General features: G+C 38.9%; 1 protein-coding gene across 1 annotated transcript; it reads right to left on the bottom strand.

The window, feature by feature from the left end:
• Window positions 1–11693: 11693 nt before the first annotated feature.
• LOC107479025 (uncharacterized) lies at window positions 11694–12443 on the bottom strand. Its single transcript, XM_016099179.1, has one exon. It carries the CDS (start codon window positions 12441–12443, stop codon window positions 11694–11696), a length of 750 nt encoding a protein of 249 aa, XP_015954665.1.
• Window positions 12444–16657: the final 4214 nt, after the last annotated feature.

Here is a 16657-nt window from a genome sequence, read left to right as displayed (position 1 = left end):
ACGATGCATGGTTGATCGCCTGACAACCGAGTGCTCGCCTGACAACCGAGCCAGCCATTCCGTGAGATCAGAGTCTTCGTGGTATAGGCTAGAACTGATGGCGGCATTCAAGAGAATCTGGAAGGTCTAACCTTGTCTGTGGTATTTTGAGTAGGATTCAATGATTGAATGACTGTAACGAGCTTCAAACTCCTGAGGGCTGGGTGTTAGTGACAGACGCAAAAGAATCACTGGTTTCTATTCCGGCCTGATTGAGAACCGACAGATGGATAGCCGTGCCGTGACAGGGTGCGTTGAACATTTCCACTGAGAGGATGGGAGGTAGCCACTGACAACGGTGAAACCCTTGCATAAGCTTGCCATGGAAAGGAGTAAGAAGGATTGGATGAAGACTGTAGGGAAGCAGAGAGACGGAAGGAACACAGCATCTCCATACGCTTATCTGAAATTCCCACCAATGAATTGCATAAGTATCTCTATCTTTATCTTTATGTTTTATTCGTATATCACCCATATCCATTTGAGTTTGCCTGACTAAGATTTACAAGGTGACCATAGCTTGCTTCATACCAACAATCTCTGTGGGATCGACCCTTACTCGCGTAAGGTTTATTACTTGGACGACCCAGTACACTTGTTGGTTAGTTGTGCGAAGTTGTGTTTATGCCATGGTATTGAACACCAAGTTTTTGGATTCATTACCAGGGATTATTTGATTTGTGAAAAGTATTGATCACAATTTCGTGCACTAGGGCCTCTTCTTTCTTCCTGTTTTTAGGCTTTTCTACTGCTTCTTCTTCGTGGTTCTCTTGGTTTGGGGTGGCCCCTTCTACCACTTTTCCACTTCTAAGTGGGATGGCCTTGCACTCCCCTCTTGGGTTGGCCATGGTGTCACTTGGAAATGTGTGTGTAGGCATTGGAATTTGCTTGGATAAGAACCCCACTTGTGCTTCCAGTTTTGAAATTGTTGCACCTTGGTTCTTCAAATTTGACTTGTATTCTTCTTGGTTGGCATCTATCTTCTTTTCAGCTTGTGCTTACCTTTCCAAAAGGGTGGAAATGGCCCCTGTGAGCTGTGATGATATCTGTGCTATTGTGGCCTCTACTCTCTCAAAGTTACCCTTGATTTCACATGGTTGTGAAGTAGGGGTTAGTGTGTCTTGATGGTGGTGTGTTTGCTGGTTAGAAGGATATGATGTGTGAAGTGGATTGTGGTAAGGTCTGTTGTTGTTTGACTGATGGTTGGAGTTGTGATTCTGGAATTCTGGCATTGATTGGCTTGGTATGGTTTGTTGTGATCTTGATTGTGATTTTGTTGGTTCCCCTACCCAAAATTTGGGTGGTTCTTCCATCCTGGGTTATATGTCTTGGAGTTAGGATCATATGGTAGTCGAGAGGGGTTATGCACATAGTTTTCTTGCTCACATTCAACTTCTGGTTCATTTTCTTCTTGGGATGGTGCTTGGTGGACGAAATTATGATTTATGCTTGAATTATTGTTCAAAATTAATTCCCCAGTAATGGCTCCAAAAAACTTGGTGCTCAATACCATGTTCTAAATATAACCTCATAACTTCGCTCAACTAACCAGCAAGTGTACTGGGTCGTCCAAGTAATACCTTACGTGAGTAAGGGTCGATCCCACAGAGATTGTTGGTATGAAGCAAGCTATGGTCATCTTGCAAATCTCAGTCAGGCGGATAATAATCGATTATTGGGTTTTTGAAAATATAAAGAGATAATTAATTGATTAATAAAGGATAGAAATACTTATGTAATTTCATTGGTAGGAATTTCAGATAAGTGTATGGAGATGCTGTATTCCTTTTGAATCTCTGCTTTCCTACTACATCCATCCAATCCTTCTTACTCCTTTTCATGGCAAGCTGTATATAGGGCATCACTGTTATCAATGGCTACATCCCATCCTCTCAGTGAAAAAGGTCCAAATGCTCTGTCACGGCACGACTAATCATCTATTGGTTCTCGATCATATTGGAATAGAATCCCTTGATTCTTTTGCGTTTGTCATCACGCCCAGCAATCGCGAGTTTGAAGCTCGTCACAATCATTCAATCCCAGAATCTTACTCGGAATACCACAGACAAGGTTTAGACTTTCCGGATTCTCATGAATGCCGCCATCAATTCTAGCTTATACCACGAAGATTCTGATTAAGGAATCCAAGAGATACGCACTCTAGCTTTCGCTTGTAGAACGGAAGTGGTTGTCAGGCATGCGTTCATACGGATGGATGATTATGAGTGTCACAGATCATCACATCCATCAGGTTGAAGTACGAATGGTATCTTAGAACAGGAATAAATCGAATTGAATAGAAAATAATAGTAATTGCATTAAAACTTGAGGTACAGCAGAGCTCCACACCCTTAATCTATGGTGTCTAGAAACTCCACCGTTGAAAATACATAAGTGATGAAGGTTCAGGCATGTCCGAGAGGCCAGCCCCCAAGGTCTAAGAACTAAACGTTCAAAGATGTCTAATACACTAGTAAAAAGTCCTATTTATAATAAAATAGCTGCTAGGGTTTACAAAAGTAAGTAATTGATGCATAAATCCACTTCCGGGGCCCACTTAGTGTATGTTTGGACTGAGCTTGAATGTTACACGAGCTGAGGCTTATCTTGGAGTTGAACACCAAGTTGTAACGTGTTTTGGGCGTTCAACTCTGGTTCGTGACGTGTTTCTGGCGTTTGACTCTAGACAGCAACATGGAACTGGCGTTGAGCGCCAGTGTACGTCGTCAATTCCCAAATAAAGTATGAACTATTATATATTTCTGGAAATCTCTGGATGTCTACTTTCCAACGCCGTTAAGAGCGCGCCATTTGGAGTTCTATAGCTCCAGAAAATCCATTTCGAGTGCAAGGAGGTCATATTCCAACAGCAGCAGCAGTCCTTTGTCAGCCTTTTATCAGAGTTTTGCTCAGGTCCCTCAATTTTAGCCAGAAAATACCTGAAGTCACAGAAAAATACACAAACTCATAATAAAGTCCAGAAATGTGAATTTAGCATAAAAACTAATGAAAACATCCCTAAAAGTAACTAGATTATATTAAAAACTACCTAAAAACAATGCCAAAAAGCGTATAAATTATCCGCTCATCAGTGCTTAAGCTTGGACAACTGCAACTTGATTGTTTTCCATTTTCTTGGTTAAGGTTGCCAATTATGCTGCAATTACCTTGTTTTGTGCCAACAGGGCATCCATAGAATTGAGTTCCAACACCCCCTTCTTTTGGCCTCTTTTTGAAGCATAGAAGTAGTCATTCTAAGCTACAGTTTCAATGACATCTATAACTTTCTCAATGGTCTTCTTCTTGTTGAGTGAACCCCCTAATGATTGGTCCACAGCCTTCTTCGATTCATAGGTTAATCCTTCATAGAAAATGTGGAGCTACACCCACTCATTATACATATCTGGTGGGCATTTTCTTGTTAGATCTTTGAACCTCTCCCAGGCCTCATAGAGTGTTTCACCATCTAGCTATCTGAAGGTTTGCACCTCAGCTCTTAGCCTGTTGATCTTCTGTGGAGGGTAAAATCTTGCTAGAAATTTGTTCACAACATCCTCCCATGTGGTTAGGCTCTCCTTGGGGAATGATTCTAACCACTTTGTTGCCTTATCTCTGAGCGAGAAAGGGAACAGAAGTAGTTTGTAGGTGTCAGGGTGTACACCATTTGACTTTACAGTATCGCATATCCTCAAGAATATGTTGAGATGTTGATTTGGATCTTCTTGAGCACCTCCTCCATATGAACAGTTATTCTGGACTAGTGTGATGAGTTGAGGTTTCAACTCAAAATTGTTGGCATGGATTGTTGGCTTGAGGATGCTGTTGCCACAGTTTCCTGGATTTGGGTTGCTGTAGGAGCCTAAGACTCTCCTCTCTTGCCCAGCTTGATTTTTAGCTCCTTCTCCAACATCTTCGTGCACTTCATCTTCCATGGTGGTTGTTAGATCTTCTTCTACTGGTTCTTCTCCAACTATACCCTTGCCTCTAGCCTCCCTCCTCAATCTAAGGAAGGTTCTCTCAGGTTCACTATCAAAAGAGGATGAAGTCTCTCCTCTTCTACCTGTCATATAGTCAACACACAGAAAGAAAAGAGCAAGTGAAGGAATCTCCTCAGTTAAAATTATTGGTTAGCTTGAGTGATGCAATTAATCAAACAGTTAGAAGAGTAAAAGTATAAACAATGAATAGCTAAAGAAATCCCAGAAAGACAAGAAAGAAAAACATAGGTTAGAAAGGAATTTAAAGGTTACACTAGGAAATGAATAAGAAAACAATTAAGGAAAAATAAAAATAAAAAAATGCTTAATCTAGCTCTCCAATCAATTTAATCATTGTCAAATTAAAACCAATCCCCAGTAACGGCGCCATAAAACTTGATGGGCGGAATTCACTACCCCTTCCCAATAATATTGATGAATCTGCTTTTGGCAAGCGCACCAAAATTATCGTTAAGTATTAACCCACAGTGGAGTGGGATCGTATCCACAGAGATTGGTAGATTTGAGCAATTTTAATTAATTGGTGAATTAGTCAAGCTCAACAGAATAAGTTGTAAGTGCAGAATTATAAATGGCAGAAACATAAATGGTAAAAGAATAAAGGAAAGCAATAAAGTGCAGAAATGGAAATAACAGGAATGTAAAGGGGAATGGGATTTTGTATTATGTAAGTAAAGCTATAAAAGAATGGGAGAGATAAGAATGGGAGAATTCATTGAGATCAGGAGATATTGTCTCTTTGGATTAAATCCAGCTCATATCCTCTTCAATCATGCAACTCATTAACCTCTTTGGCAATCATGATTGATTGAGCCCCAATCCCTTGGTGACTCAATCTCTCAGATCTTGATCAATAGCCAATTCCTTGGTCTAATTGCTCATGAAGAGATATATGCTTGGTCCTTGATTATACCACACATCATCATAGGTCCAAGTAGAGGGAGGATTGTATGTCACCATATCCAAACACCAAAACCCAGATTCTACTCAAGTGTGAGAAGGAATTTCTAGCATGGTTTTATGTTTCCTTTTCCAAGGTTCCCATGAAACCCATTTTTCATTCAATCTCTTTTCCAAGTTAATTGAACACTAAGCATGAAAATTGAAATTCCTTCTAGCAAATCAAAGAAGAGATGAAGAGAAGAAGAAATTCACTATCATTAATCCATAAAGTATAATAGAGCTCTCTCTCTCAATGAGAGGGAATTTAGCTACTCATAGCTCAGAGAGAAAGTACAAAAGATGTAAGAGATGAAGTGTGAAAAGTAAAAAGTGAAATCAAAACTAAACTCTGTGACTTGCTAACCCTTTTTCCAATACTTCCAAGGGTATTTATACTACTCCTAGATCTAGAAAATAAAAGAAAATTACAAAAGTGAAAAGAAAATTACAATTAGGAGGGAAAAGAAACTCAACAACGTGATCTTCCAGCTGGCGTGTGACTGGCGCTTCTCTAGCGTGTCACGCTCCCTCTGTTTCTGACGTGGCGTGCCACGCCTCTCCATTCAAGTGGCACGCCGTCCTCTGTTTCACCCCTGGCACGCCACGCCTTCAAGCCAAAGTGGCACGCCCAGGACATTTTAATTGGACAAGTAACCTGGCGTGCCACACCTTCAACACCAAGTGGCACGCGCAAGGTCATCTTCCTCATCTCCATGTTTCTGGAAATTTGTACCAGCGTGGCACGCCCCTCTTAAAGCTTCACCCTCTTACTGACGTGCCACGCCTCATGTCCCAAGTGGCACACTTGAGTTCACTGGCTTCTCTTCCTCCTCTCTGGAAAATACTACCAGCGTGCCACGCCATGAGACTGGCGTGTCACGCCCTTCATTTACTTCATCTTCTTGCTGACGTGCCATGCCTCATCTCCCATGTGGCACGTCCAAGTTCATTGGCCCTTTAATTCCTCCTCTGGAAAACACTACCAGTGTGCCACGTCATGAGACTGGCGTGTCACGCCCTTCATTTGCCTTGGTCCTAGAGGTTGGCGTGCCACGCCTGGATGTTCAAGTGGCACGTGGTGCACAAAATTGTGATCATCAACAATGGCGCCAATAAACTTGGTGCTCTCAAACGTGAATCACACTTTTTCACAACTTCGCACAACTAACCAGCAAGTGCACTGGGTCGTCCAAGTAATACCTTACGTAAGTAAGGGTCGATCCCACGGAGATTGTTGGTATGAAGCAAGTTATGGTCATCTTGTAAATCTCAGTTAGGCAGATTCAAATGGTTATAATGGTTTTCAAATATGAAAATAAATAAAGCATAAAATAGAGATAGAGATACTTATGTAAATCATTGGTGAGAATTTCAGATAAGTGTATGGAGATGCTTTGTTCCTTCTGAATCTCTACTTTCCTACTACTTTCATCCAATCATTCTTACTCCTTTCTATGGCAAGCTTTATGTTGGGTGTCACCGTTGTCAATGGCTACTTCCCATCCTCTCAGTGAAAATGGTCCAAATGCTCTGTCATAGCACGGCTAATCATCTGTTGGTTCTCGATCATGTCGGAATAGAATCCAATGATTCTTTTGCGTCTGTCATTACGCCCAACACTCGCGAGTTTGAAGCTCGTCACGGTCATTCAATCCCTGAATCCTACTCGGAATACCACAGACAAGGTTTAGACTTTCTGGATTCTCAAGAATGCTGCCAATGGATTCTAGCTTATACCACGAAGATTCTGATTAAGGAATCCAAGAGATACATACTCTAGCTCTCGCTTGTAGAACGGAAGTGGTCGTCAGGCACACGTTCATAAGGACGGATGATGATGAGTGTCACGGATCATCACATCCATCAAGTTGAAGTGCAGCGAATATCTTAGAATAAGAATAAGCTTGAATTGAATAGAAGAACAATAGTAATTGCATTAATTCTCGAGGTACAGCAGAGCTCCACACCTCAATCTATGGTGTGTAGAAAGTCCACCGTTGAAAATACATAAGTGATGATCCAGGCATGGCCCAATGGCCAGCCCCCAAACGTGAGTCAAGAGATTAATCAAAATACTAATTCAAAGATGAAAATACAATAGTAAAAAGTTCTATTTATACTAAACTAGCTACTAGGGTTTCCAAAAATAAGTCTAAATGCAGTAATCCACTTCCGGGGCCCACTTTGGTGTGTGCTTGGGCTTAGGTTGAGCTTTACATGTGCAGAGGCTTCTCTTGGGGTTAAACGCTAAGTTGTAACATCTGTTTGGCGTTTAACTCTGGTTTGTGACGTGTTTCTGGTGTTTTACTCCAGAATGTAGCATGGAACTGGCGTTGAACGCCAGTTTGCGTCATCTAAACTCGAATAAAGTATGGACTATCATATATTGCTAGAAAGCCCGGAATGTCTACTTTCCAACGCAATTGAGAGCGTGCCATTTGAAGTTCAGTAGCTCCAGAAAATCCATTTCGAATGTAGGGAGGTCAGAATCCAATAGCATCAGCAGTCCTTTGTTAGCCTCTTATCAGATTTTTGCTCAGGTCCCTCAATTTTAGCCAAAAAATACCTGAAATCACAGAAAAATACACAAACTCATAGTAAAGTTCAGAAATGTGAATTTTGCATAAAAACTAATAAAAACATCCCTAAAATTAGCTAGATCATACTAAAAACTACCTAAAAATAATGCCAAAAAGCGTATAAATTATCCGCTCATCAGCATGCCAAAGTGGGATGATTGAATTGGCGTGCCATGATGTATGGAAACTTGTCTCTCAACAAATCTCCCTTCGGCAAGTATACCGAATTGTCGTCAAGTAATAACTCACAAAAGAGTGAGGTCGAATCCCACAGAGATTAACGGATTAAATAATCAATGGTTAATTGATTATCCTAGTTAGACGAATCATATTGGAGTGATAAGTAACAAGGAAACGTAAATGGCATAAAAGTAAAGAAAGCAATAAAGTGCAGAAAAGTAAAATGGCAAGAAAAGTAAATGTAAGAACTAAAAATAAAATGAACATTGGGATCAAGAGATATTGCAATCCTCCGGATCAAGTTCATTCTCATCTCATCCTCAATCAATGCATTCATTAATCTCCTTGGCAATCTTAAGTGATCGGATCCCAATTCCTTGGCAATCCAATCTCTCTAAGCTTGAACAATTTCCCAATTCCTTGATTTAATTGCTCATAGGAAGAGATGAAGTTTGGTCACTGATTATACCACACACATTCATAGATCAAAGTATTGGTAGGATTAAATGTCACAATATCCATCCAACCCCCAACCTAATCCAATGTGAGAGAGCATTTCTAGCATGATTTCCTCATTCCTCTTCCAAGGTTCAGAGAAAATCCAAGTATAAGCAATTTCTCTTCCAAGACAATTACCCAATTGGATGAAGATCGAAAGATCTCTAGTAAAATAAGAGAAAAGAAAGAAGAAGAAGAATAAGAACTACAATTGATCCATTGAATCACAATAGAGCTCTCTAACCCAATGAAAAGAGTTAGTTGATTATTGCTCTACCAAAATAGAAAAGAAGAAAGTGCAGAAAAGTAAAGATGAAGATTAAAACTAACATTGAAACTTCCAAATTCATAAATGAAAAGTACAAAGAAAAGAATAGAAGGAAAAGTGTGTGAGGGGAGGGAGTCCAAAGACCTCACTTCAATCCCCAATTTCCCAGCCTACCTTGAATGTAAAAACTAAGGCCTTTATATAGGCTCTCCTAAATTACAAAATGAAATTAAAAGCAAATTACAATTAAATAAAAATTCCTATTCTAGATGCTTCTTGTGGCCTTGATTGGTTGACACTTGTGGGCTTGCTTCCTTGAGGTTGGGTGGTCCTTGAAAGAGAAGTGAATCAAATTGAGGTCCAGGGTGACTTGGCTTTATTGCTTCCGTTAGCCACACTAACGCTACAAGTGTGGCGTTAGTGCTGAAGTTAGTGTGGCTAACGTCACACTTGCTACCAGTTGGTGTTTTTGGGGCTTAAAAGATGCCTCTAGTTTGTGCTCCAATTTCATGCCCACTATAATCTATTATATATCTTTGGAAAGCTCTGAATGTCAGCTTTCTAACGCAACTAGAATCATCTCAATTGGACCTCTGTAACTCAAGTTATGCTCCTTTGAAGTGGACAAAGTCGCTGGCATAATCGCTAGCGTTACTGGAAAAAGTGAGTCTCAATAACGCTAGCGATCAGGGGCTTAATATTGCCACGCTCTAGAGCTCAAATTTAATGTCCACCCCATACTATTATAAATTGTTGAGAAGTCCTGGATGTCTACTTTCCAACGATTTTGGAAGCGCATCATTTGGAACTCTACAGCTCGAGTTACACTTCTTGGAAGGTGAAGAGGTCAGTTGGCCTTACTACAGGTTGATAACATGTTCATCTTTGCACTTTCGGGGCAGGTTTTCTCCCTCAAATTTAGTGTCCACCATGTAGTGCCATATATTCTTGGAAAGCTCTAGAATCCTACTTTTCAATGCTATTGGAATCACCTCATTTGGAGTTTTGTGGCTCAAGTTATTCTTGTTTGAAGAAGGCATGGTCAGGCTGCTAGGTGAGATTTTTGCCTACGTTAACTTCCACGTTAATGTAGTTAACGTGGCCATTAACGTGGGTCTTTTTGCTTCGCAAATGTTAGTGGAGATCACCTTTTTCACTAACGTTGGCATCTTCCTTTCCTTCTACGTTAACTTCTATGTTAATGTAGTTAACGTGGCCATTAACATGGGTATTTTTGCTTCGCAAACGTTAGTGGCGTTCACCTTTTCCACTAACGTTCCATGCTCTCCTTCTTCAAAGTTAATGCCACTAACTTTCTCACTAACGTTGGGGCTTCTCTTTTCTTCCACGTTAATGACCACGTTAGTGGCACTAACGTAGCCACTAACGTGGCTCTTCTCTGCTTCTTGTTACCAGAAATCAATCAAACAAAGTGCATCAAAGTCTTGCTCTTAATCATGGGATCATGCATCATCCAATTTATCATTCAATTCATGCATAATTCTCATGAAATCATTCAAAATTCACATTGTTTGCTTGAATCTTGGTATGATTGTATTTTCGCCCAAATACTTGCTTATTTCCTAAGAAAATGCATGAAACTATCCTAAAGCATACAAAAAATGGCTAGTAAAACTAGCCAAGATGCCCTGGCATCATGCCACGCCTTCGATACCAAGTGGCACGCCGAGCTTTATTTGGCCTCCTTAGGTGCTAGCGTGCCATGCCTCATCACTCAAGTGGCACACCATAGTGGGACTTCTTGAGCTGGCATGCCACGCCTTCGATACCAAGTGGCACGCCCAGCTTTTGCATTGTCTTCTTGTTTACTGGCGTGCCACGCCTTGATCCTCAAGTGGCACACCCAAGTGAACTCTGGGGCTAGCGTGCCACGTCTTCGACATGAAGTGGCACGCCATAGTGATGGTTCTTCTAGTAATGAATTGGCGTGCCACGCCCTGCTTCTGGCGTGCCACGCCCCTTTGATGGACTTTATTTTTGCTCTTTGGAATGTTGTACCAGCGTGCCACACCCAGCTTCTGGCGTGCTATGCCAATACATTTTTGTTGTGTTTGTTCCAAGTAGCACGCCTGCTTCACACGCCCCACTTGTTTTGTTGTTTTCTTTCCCATTTTTGATGTCTTTTCCTCCTGAAATTCAGCACAAACTCATTTCAATGCAATGTACTATGATATTCATCAATTAAGGCATGAATTGCAATGATCAAATGAGATTATACCTCTTTTATGGTCCTTTTTATGCAAGAAAAAGGGTAGATGATGTAAGTCATCACCGTCGCTGTAAGATGCGCCAATTCACATGCACGCATCAACCATGTGTGCGCGTTGCTCCTTGCTTCTAATCTCTTTAGTTTCTTGTGTTCCTTCCACTTTGACATGCCTCCTCTTCATCCTTTAAGCCATTCATACCCTATAAACTTGAAAATGCTTCACAAACACATCACGGCCTTGAATGATATTAAAGGAGAATTAAAAAATAACAATTTAAAGGCTTAGAAGCAGTTTTTAATCATGGAAAAAAATTAGGAAGGATTTGTAAAACCATGCAGTTTATATGAATAAGTGTATGAATAATTGATAAAATCCACTCAATTTAGTACAAGATAACCCGTAAAATAGTGGTTTATCAATTACATAAACCAAAAGGCATCCTTTTATATGCATACGTTCCAAAAGGGCATGTGAAAGTGGTTTTCTCTTGGTCTTCCATAGCAATATGGATTTGAAAATAACTAGTATAGCAATCTAAAAAGCAATAATGTGATTTACCGGACAAGCGATCAAGCATTTGATCAATGAATGGTAGTAGATAGTGATCCTTGCAAGTGGCCAAGTTCAAGTGCCTGTAGTCGATGTAAACTCTCCATGAATTCTGCACCCTTTTGGCCATAAGTTCCCCACTCTCATTCTTGACTATGGTGACGCCGGACTTCTTTGGAACCACTTGTACTGGGCTAATCTACTCACGATCCGAGATTGGATATATAATATTGGCCTCAAGTAATCGGGTCACTTCTTTCTTCACAACCTCTAGAATTGTGGGGTTCAACGGCCTTTGAGATTGACAGATAGGCTTTGCTCCCTCTTCTAGAAAAATGCGATGCTCACAAACTTGGGGGCTTATACCAACTATGTCCGCCAAACTCTACCCAATGGCTTTCTTGTTCCTTCATAGTATATTAAGCAATCTTTCCTCTTGTTGGGAGTTAAGCTTTTTTGCAATGATCACTGGGAGCTTTTGATTCTCTTCAAGATAGGCATACTTAAGATGGGGTGGAAGTGGCTTCGGTTCCATATTTTGCTTATGGCTTGGCACTTGATCATCCGGTAGCACCGGAGGTGGTAAGGTGTCTTCATCATATTTAGGGAGTTTCCCCACACTTATACCTTGAACCACGTTCTTCTCATGAACTGCATCCTGGTGGACTTCGGCCACAATATCATCAATCATATCACACCGGAAGACAGAATGGTCATCCAGTAGATGCCTCATAGCCTCATCGAGATTAAAACTCACTGCTCTTCCATTAATTTCAAAGGAGTAGGTACCCGAAAAAGCGTTCAATTTAAACCAAGAGGTTTTCAAGAACGGCCTCCCTAGTAATATAGATGATGGTCTTCCAGAGTAATTAAGGGGCATCCCAAGAATATAGAAATCAATTGGAAAAGTCAACCTATTGATGCTCACTAAGACGTCTTCCGCAACGCCAACCACCGAGATTATAATTTTATCTGCCAAAACAAAACGGGCCGCTGACCATTTCAACGGTGGAAGCATTAATGCATCATAAACAGATAAAGGCATAATGCTAACACAAGCACCTAGGTCACACATGCAATCAACAAATTGTATACCACCTATAGTGCAAGTAACTAGACAAGGACCGGGATCACCACATTTCTCCGGTATAGCACCCATCAAAGCTGAAATTGAGCTACCCAAAGGAATGGTTTAGAGATCATGAATCTTCTCCTTATTCATGCATAAAAAGGAACTAGCTCCATCATCTTGGGATCTAGCTCCACTTGCTTTTTGGTCCTCCTGGCTAGGTGTGGAAAAGAAATTGGAATAGCCTCTTTCAAAACATTTTCTTCCTTAGAAACTCTATCCTTCGGTTGAGCAACTTCTTCTTCAACCGCCTCTTGTACCTTATCCTCGTCTTCAACATCTTCTACCTCAATAACATCTTTATCTTGAGTGGCTTCTCTTAAGCTTGGCTTCTCGGGACTCCTCTCCTGTAATGTAGTGATGGACCTCAAGGTGATGGCATTGATTCCACCCTTGGGGTTAGGTAAGGGTTGAGAGGGAAGTGTACTAGAGATTGAAGGTTGAGTATTGGAGGTAGAGGGTGGGTTCATATGGGATATAAGGGCTTGGAGGGTAGAGGCAAGTGTGGTTTGAAGCACCTTTTGTCCTTGAAGAATAGAACGAAGGGTTTTGTCTTGGTTGGCGGAAGATGAAGGGTAGGTAATTTGGGAGACTTGTGGTTGGGTGAGTTGAGGTACTTGAGCTTGCCTTTGGTGAGGTGGTTGGTACCTTTGACCTTGCTTTTGTTGTTGGTAAGGAGGATTTCGTTGATACCGATTTTGTTGGTAATTATTGTTCCACCTTTGGTTTGCACCATTATCTCTTCCTCCTTGGTTGTAGTTGTCTCTCCATCCTTGGTTGGGATTATCTTACCAACCTTGATTGTAGTTACCCCCTTGATTATAGTTACCGCCTTGTTGATAAAACCCTTGATTTGGATGGATGTAATAAGCATTGGTAGCCGTCAAGGTATTGTCCTCTTGGAGTTGTGGACATTCATCTATAGTGAGAATAACAAGCACAAATTCCACATAATCTTTGAGGGACTAACTATTGACATTGTTGTTGTGGAGTAGTGGAGGTTGTTGTTGATTGAGTTGGAGTTGCTTGAGGATATTTGTCATTTCTCCCAAAGTCTTGTTGAGGGTGGACTCAGTACTAGAAGAAACTTCTACAATAGCCTTGGGATGATTATTCCTTTGCTTTGCATGTTGGGTAGATTTAGCTAAATCGGTGAAAAGTTGCCACGCTTCTGCCGCCGTCTTGTACTTTGTCATAGAGCCATTACTCGAAGCATCCAAAAGGACCTTATCTTGAGGATTCATGCCTTGGCAAAAGTAACTAGTTAGCACCAACTCGTCAATCATGTGGTGAGGGCACGAATCAAGGAGCTTCCTAAAACGTTCCCGATACTCATAGAGAGTTTTCGATTCACCTTAAATGACGCAAGAGATTTCCTTCCTCAATCTATCCGTGACCTCCAATAGAAATAACTTATCCATAAATTTCCTTCTAAGAAAATCCCAATTAGTGACAATATTTTTGGGTTGAATATAAAATCACTCCTTCGCCCTTCCCTCAAGAGAAAATGGAAAAGCATATACCCAAATGGTAACCTCATCCGCACCATACCGCCTAGTAGTTGAACAAGCCGTTTGAAAGTCTCTAAAGTGCTTGATGGGATCTTGAGCGGGTAAACCATGGAACTTAGGAAGTAGATTAATCAATGAGGTCTTTAGCTCAAAATCGGCATTCAAAGTCGGATGACGTACTTGAAATGGTTAGAGTTGACACAAGATGCAAATTATTGGTTAAGATTTCCCAGAGATTTTCGAAGTTGAGAATAAGAAAAATAAATAACTAGAAATTAGAACAATAGATAACTAGCAAGAGCTGATAATTAATCAATATAAAAAGTCTTGGTTAGGGATGAGAATCAGAATTTCTATCCTCATTGTCTTTTCCAAGTGTGATGGTAAAGGCTCATTGCTCTCACTTAGTTATCCTCTAACAATTCAAGAAAAGTCAAGTGAACACAATCAACTTTAGCTCACAAGTCCTAGTCTCTTCATAGAAGAAAACTAGAGTTCATGAGTTTCAAGCTAATTAGCAATCTTCAATTACCAATCAACACTTAAATATAACAATTCAAGTGGCTCCAATTACTCAATCCCAAACCAAGCAAGGAAATCTACTCCATGATCATGGGTGACATTTTCTCAAACACTTGGTGAGCAAAGATAAAAGACATGATAAAAACTAGGAAAATAATTCAATTCAAATTACCATTAACAAGAGTCAATAATAATAAAACAAGCAATAACGATGGATATGGAAACAACTCAATGCATTAACAAAATTCAAGAGTAACAAGATCCAACGTGAATTCAAGATGACCAAATTGAAAAGAGTACTAAAGGAATTAAATAAGAAAACTATAAGGAAAGTAACTAGAAATAAAGGCAGTAGTAGTTTCTCTCAAGATCCAATTGAAAATAAACTAAGAAAACCAAGACCTTAGAGAGAAGTAGGAGTTTCTCTCACTAGAATTCAAAACTAAAAGCAATACTAAAGCTAAAGTGTAGTGTGTTTGTCCCAGCTCCATTCCTTGCTTATTGTTTTCATTGTCGGGCTTGAAACTGGGCAAAAAATCAGTACAGAAATCGCACCAAGCGTATTCCCGTTATTGCAGCACGTGACGCTCGTCACGCGTACGCGCCAGCCACGCGTACGCATCAGTGGGCTCACTGGCCACGCATACGCATCAGTCACGCATACGCATCAGTCATGCGTACGCGTCGCTTGGAAGATGGCTTGATTATGTGTACGCTTCAGCCATGCGTGTGCGTCGGTTCCAGCTTCTCAAATCTTCAAATTCTTGTGTTCCTTCCACTTTATCATGCTTCCTCTTCATCCTTTATGCCATTCCTNAGCAAACAAATCACAGCATTGAATGGTAATGAGAGAATTAAAAATTAGTAATTTTTGGGCCTAGAAAGCATGTTTTCAATCATAGCACAAAATTGGGAAGGAACCTAAAAAACATGCAATTTACATAAATAAGTGTGAAGATAGTTGACAAAATCCACTCGATTCGATACAAATTAAGTCATAAAATAGTGATTCATCAAAGATACTAATTAATAATTAAGTACTACTATAAATGTCAAGTTCTTAATTATGAACTTATAAATCCTAACCCTAGTATTAAATTCCTAAATCTTAAACTTCAAACTCTTTATACTAAATACTAACTTCCAACTTCTAAAACAAAAATCATTAAACTCAAAACCCTAAATATTATAATTACTAAATATTACTATATGCTTAAATTTAAAATACATCAACTAATAAATTTAAATTACATGAACTTAAAATCCAAATCTTAGTTATTAAATTATAAATCATTAAATCATAAACCTTAATATCAAATTTCTAAACCCTAAACCATAAATCTTATATCCTAAATCCTAACCTCTAAAACATAAATCTTAAACCTTTCAAAAATCTTAATGTGAAACTACTAAATCTTAAACTCTTAACTCTAAAGTTTAAACCCTAAATCATAAATCCTATATCCTAAATTCTAACCTCTAAAACATAAACCGTAAACCCAATTTGAATTACATCAACTAATAAATTTGAATTACATGAACTTAAAATTCAAGTCCTAATTATTAAATTATAAATCATAAACCCTAATGTCAAACTCTTAAACCTTAAACTCTAATAATCTAAAGTCTAAATCTTAAACTATAAATCTAATACCGTAAACTCTAACCTCTAAAACATAAATCATAAACCCATCATAAACCCTAATGTCAAATTCTTAAATCTTAAACTCTAAACTCTAAACTCTAAACCATAAATTACTATACCCTAATGTTTAATATATAAAACATAAACCTTTTAAATAGAGTTTAAGTAACAGTAATAAACAACATCTCTTAAGTAAATAATTTATGTTAAATAATCTTATATATAATTTTAATCATTTTTGTTAATCTTAAAATATTATACTTTAGAATATTTAAAAACTTATTTATTCCTTTAAAAAAAATTGAATAGTAATAAACAAAGTATCTTAAGTAAATAATTTATGTTAAATAATCTTATATATAATTTTAATCAATTTTATTAATCTTAAAATAATATATTTCAGAATATTTAAAATCTATTTAATCCTTTCAAAAAAATTAAATAGTAATAAACAACATATCATAAGTAAATAATTTATTTAAATAATCTTATATATAATTTTGATCATTTTTATTAATATTAAAATATTTTATTTCAAAATATTTAAAAATTTATTTAATCCTTTC

Source organism: Arachis duranensis, chromosome 3 (genome assembly GCF_000817695.3).
Source record: "Arachis duranensis cultivar V14167 chromosome 3, aradu.V14167.gnm2.J7QH, whole genome shotgun sequence".
In the NCBI taxonomy this organism is placed as follows: domain Eukaryota; kingdom Viridiplantae; phylum Streptophyta; class Magnoliopsida; order Fabales; family Fabaceae; genus Arachis; species Arachis duranensis.
The sequence above is the reverse complement of the archived record's forward strand: the minus strand, read 5'-3'. Positions and strand labels throughout refer to the sequence as shown.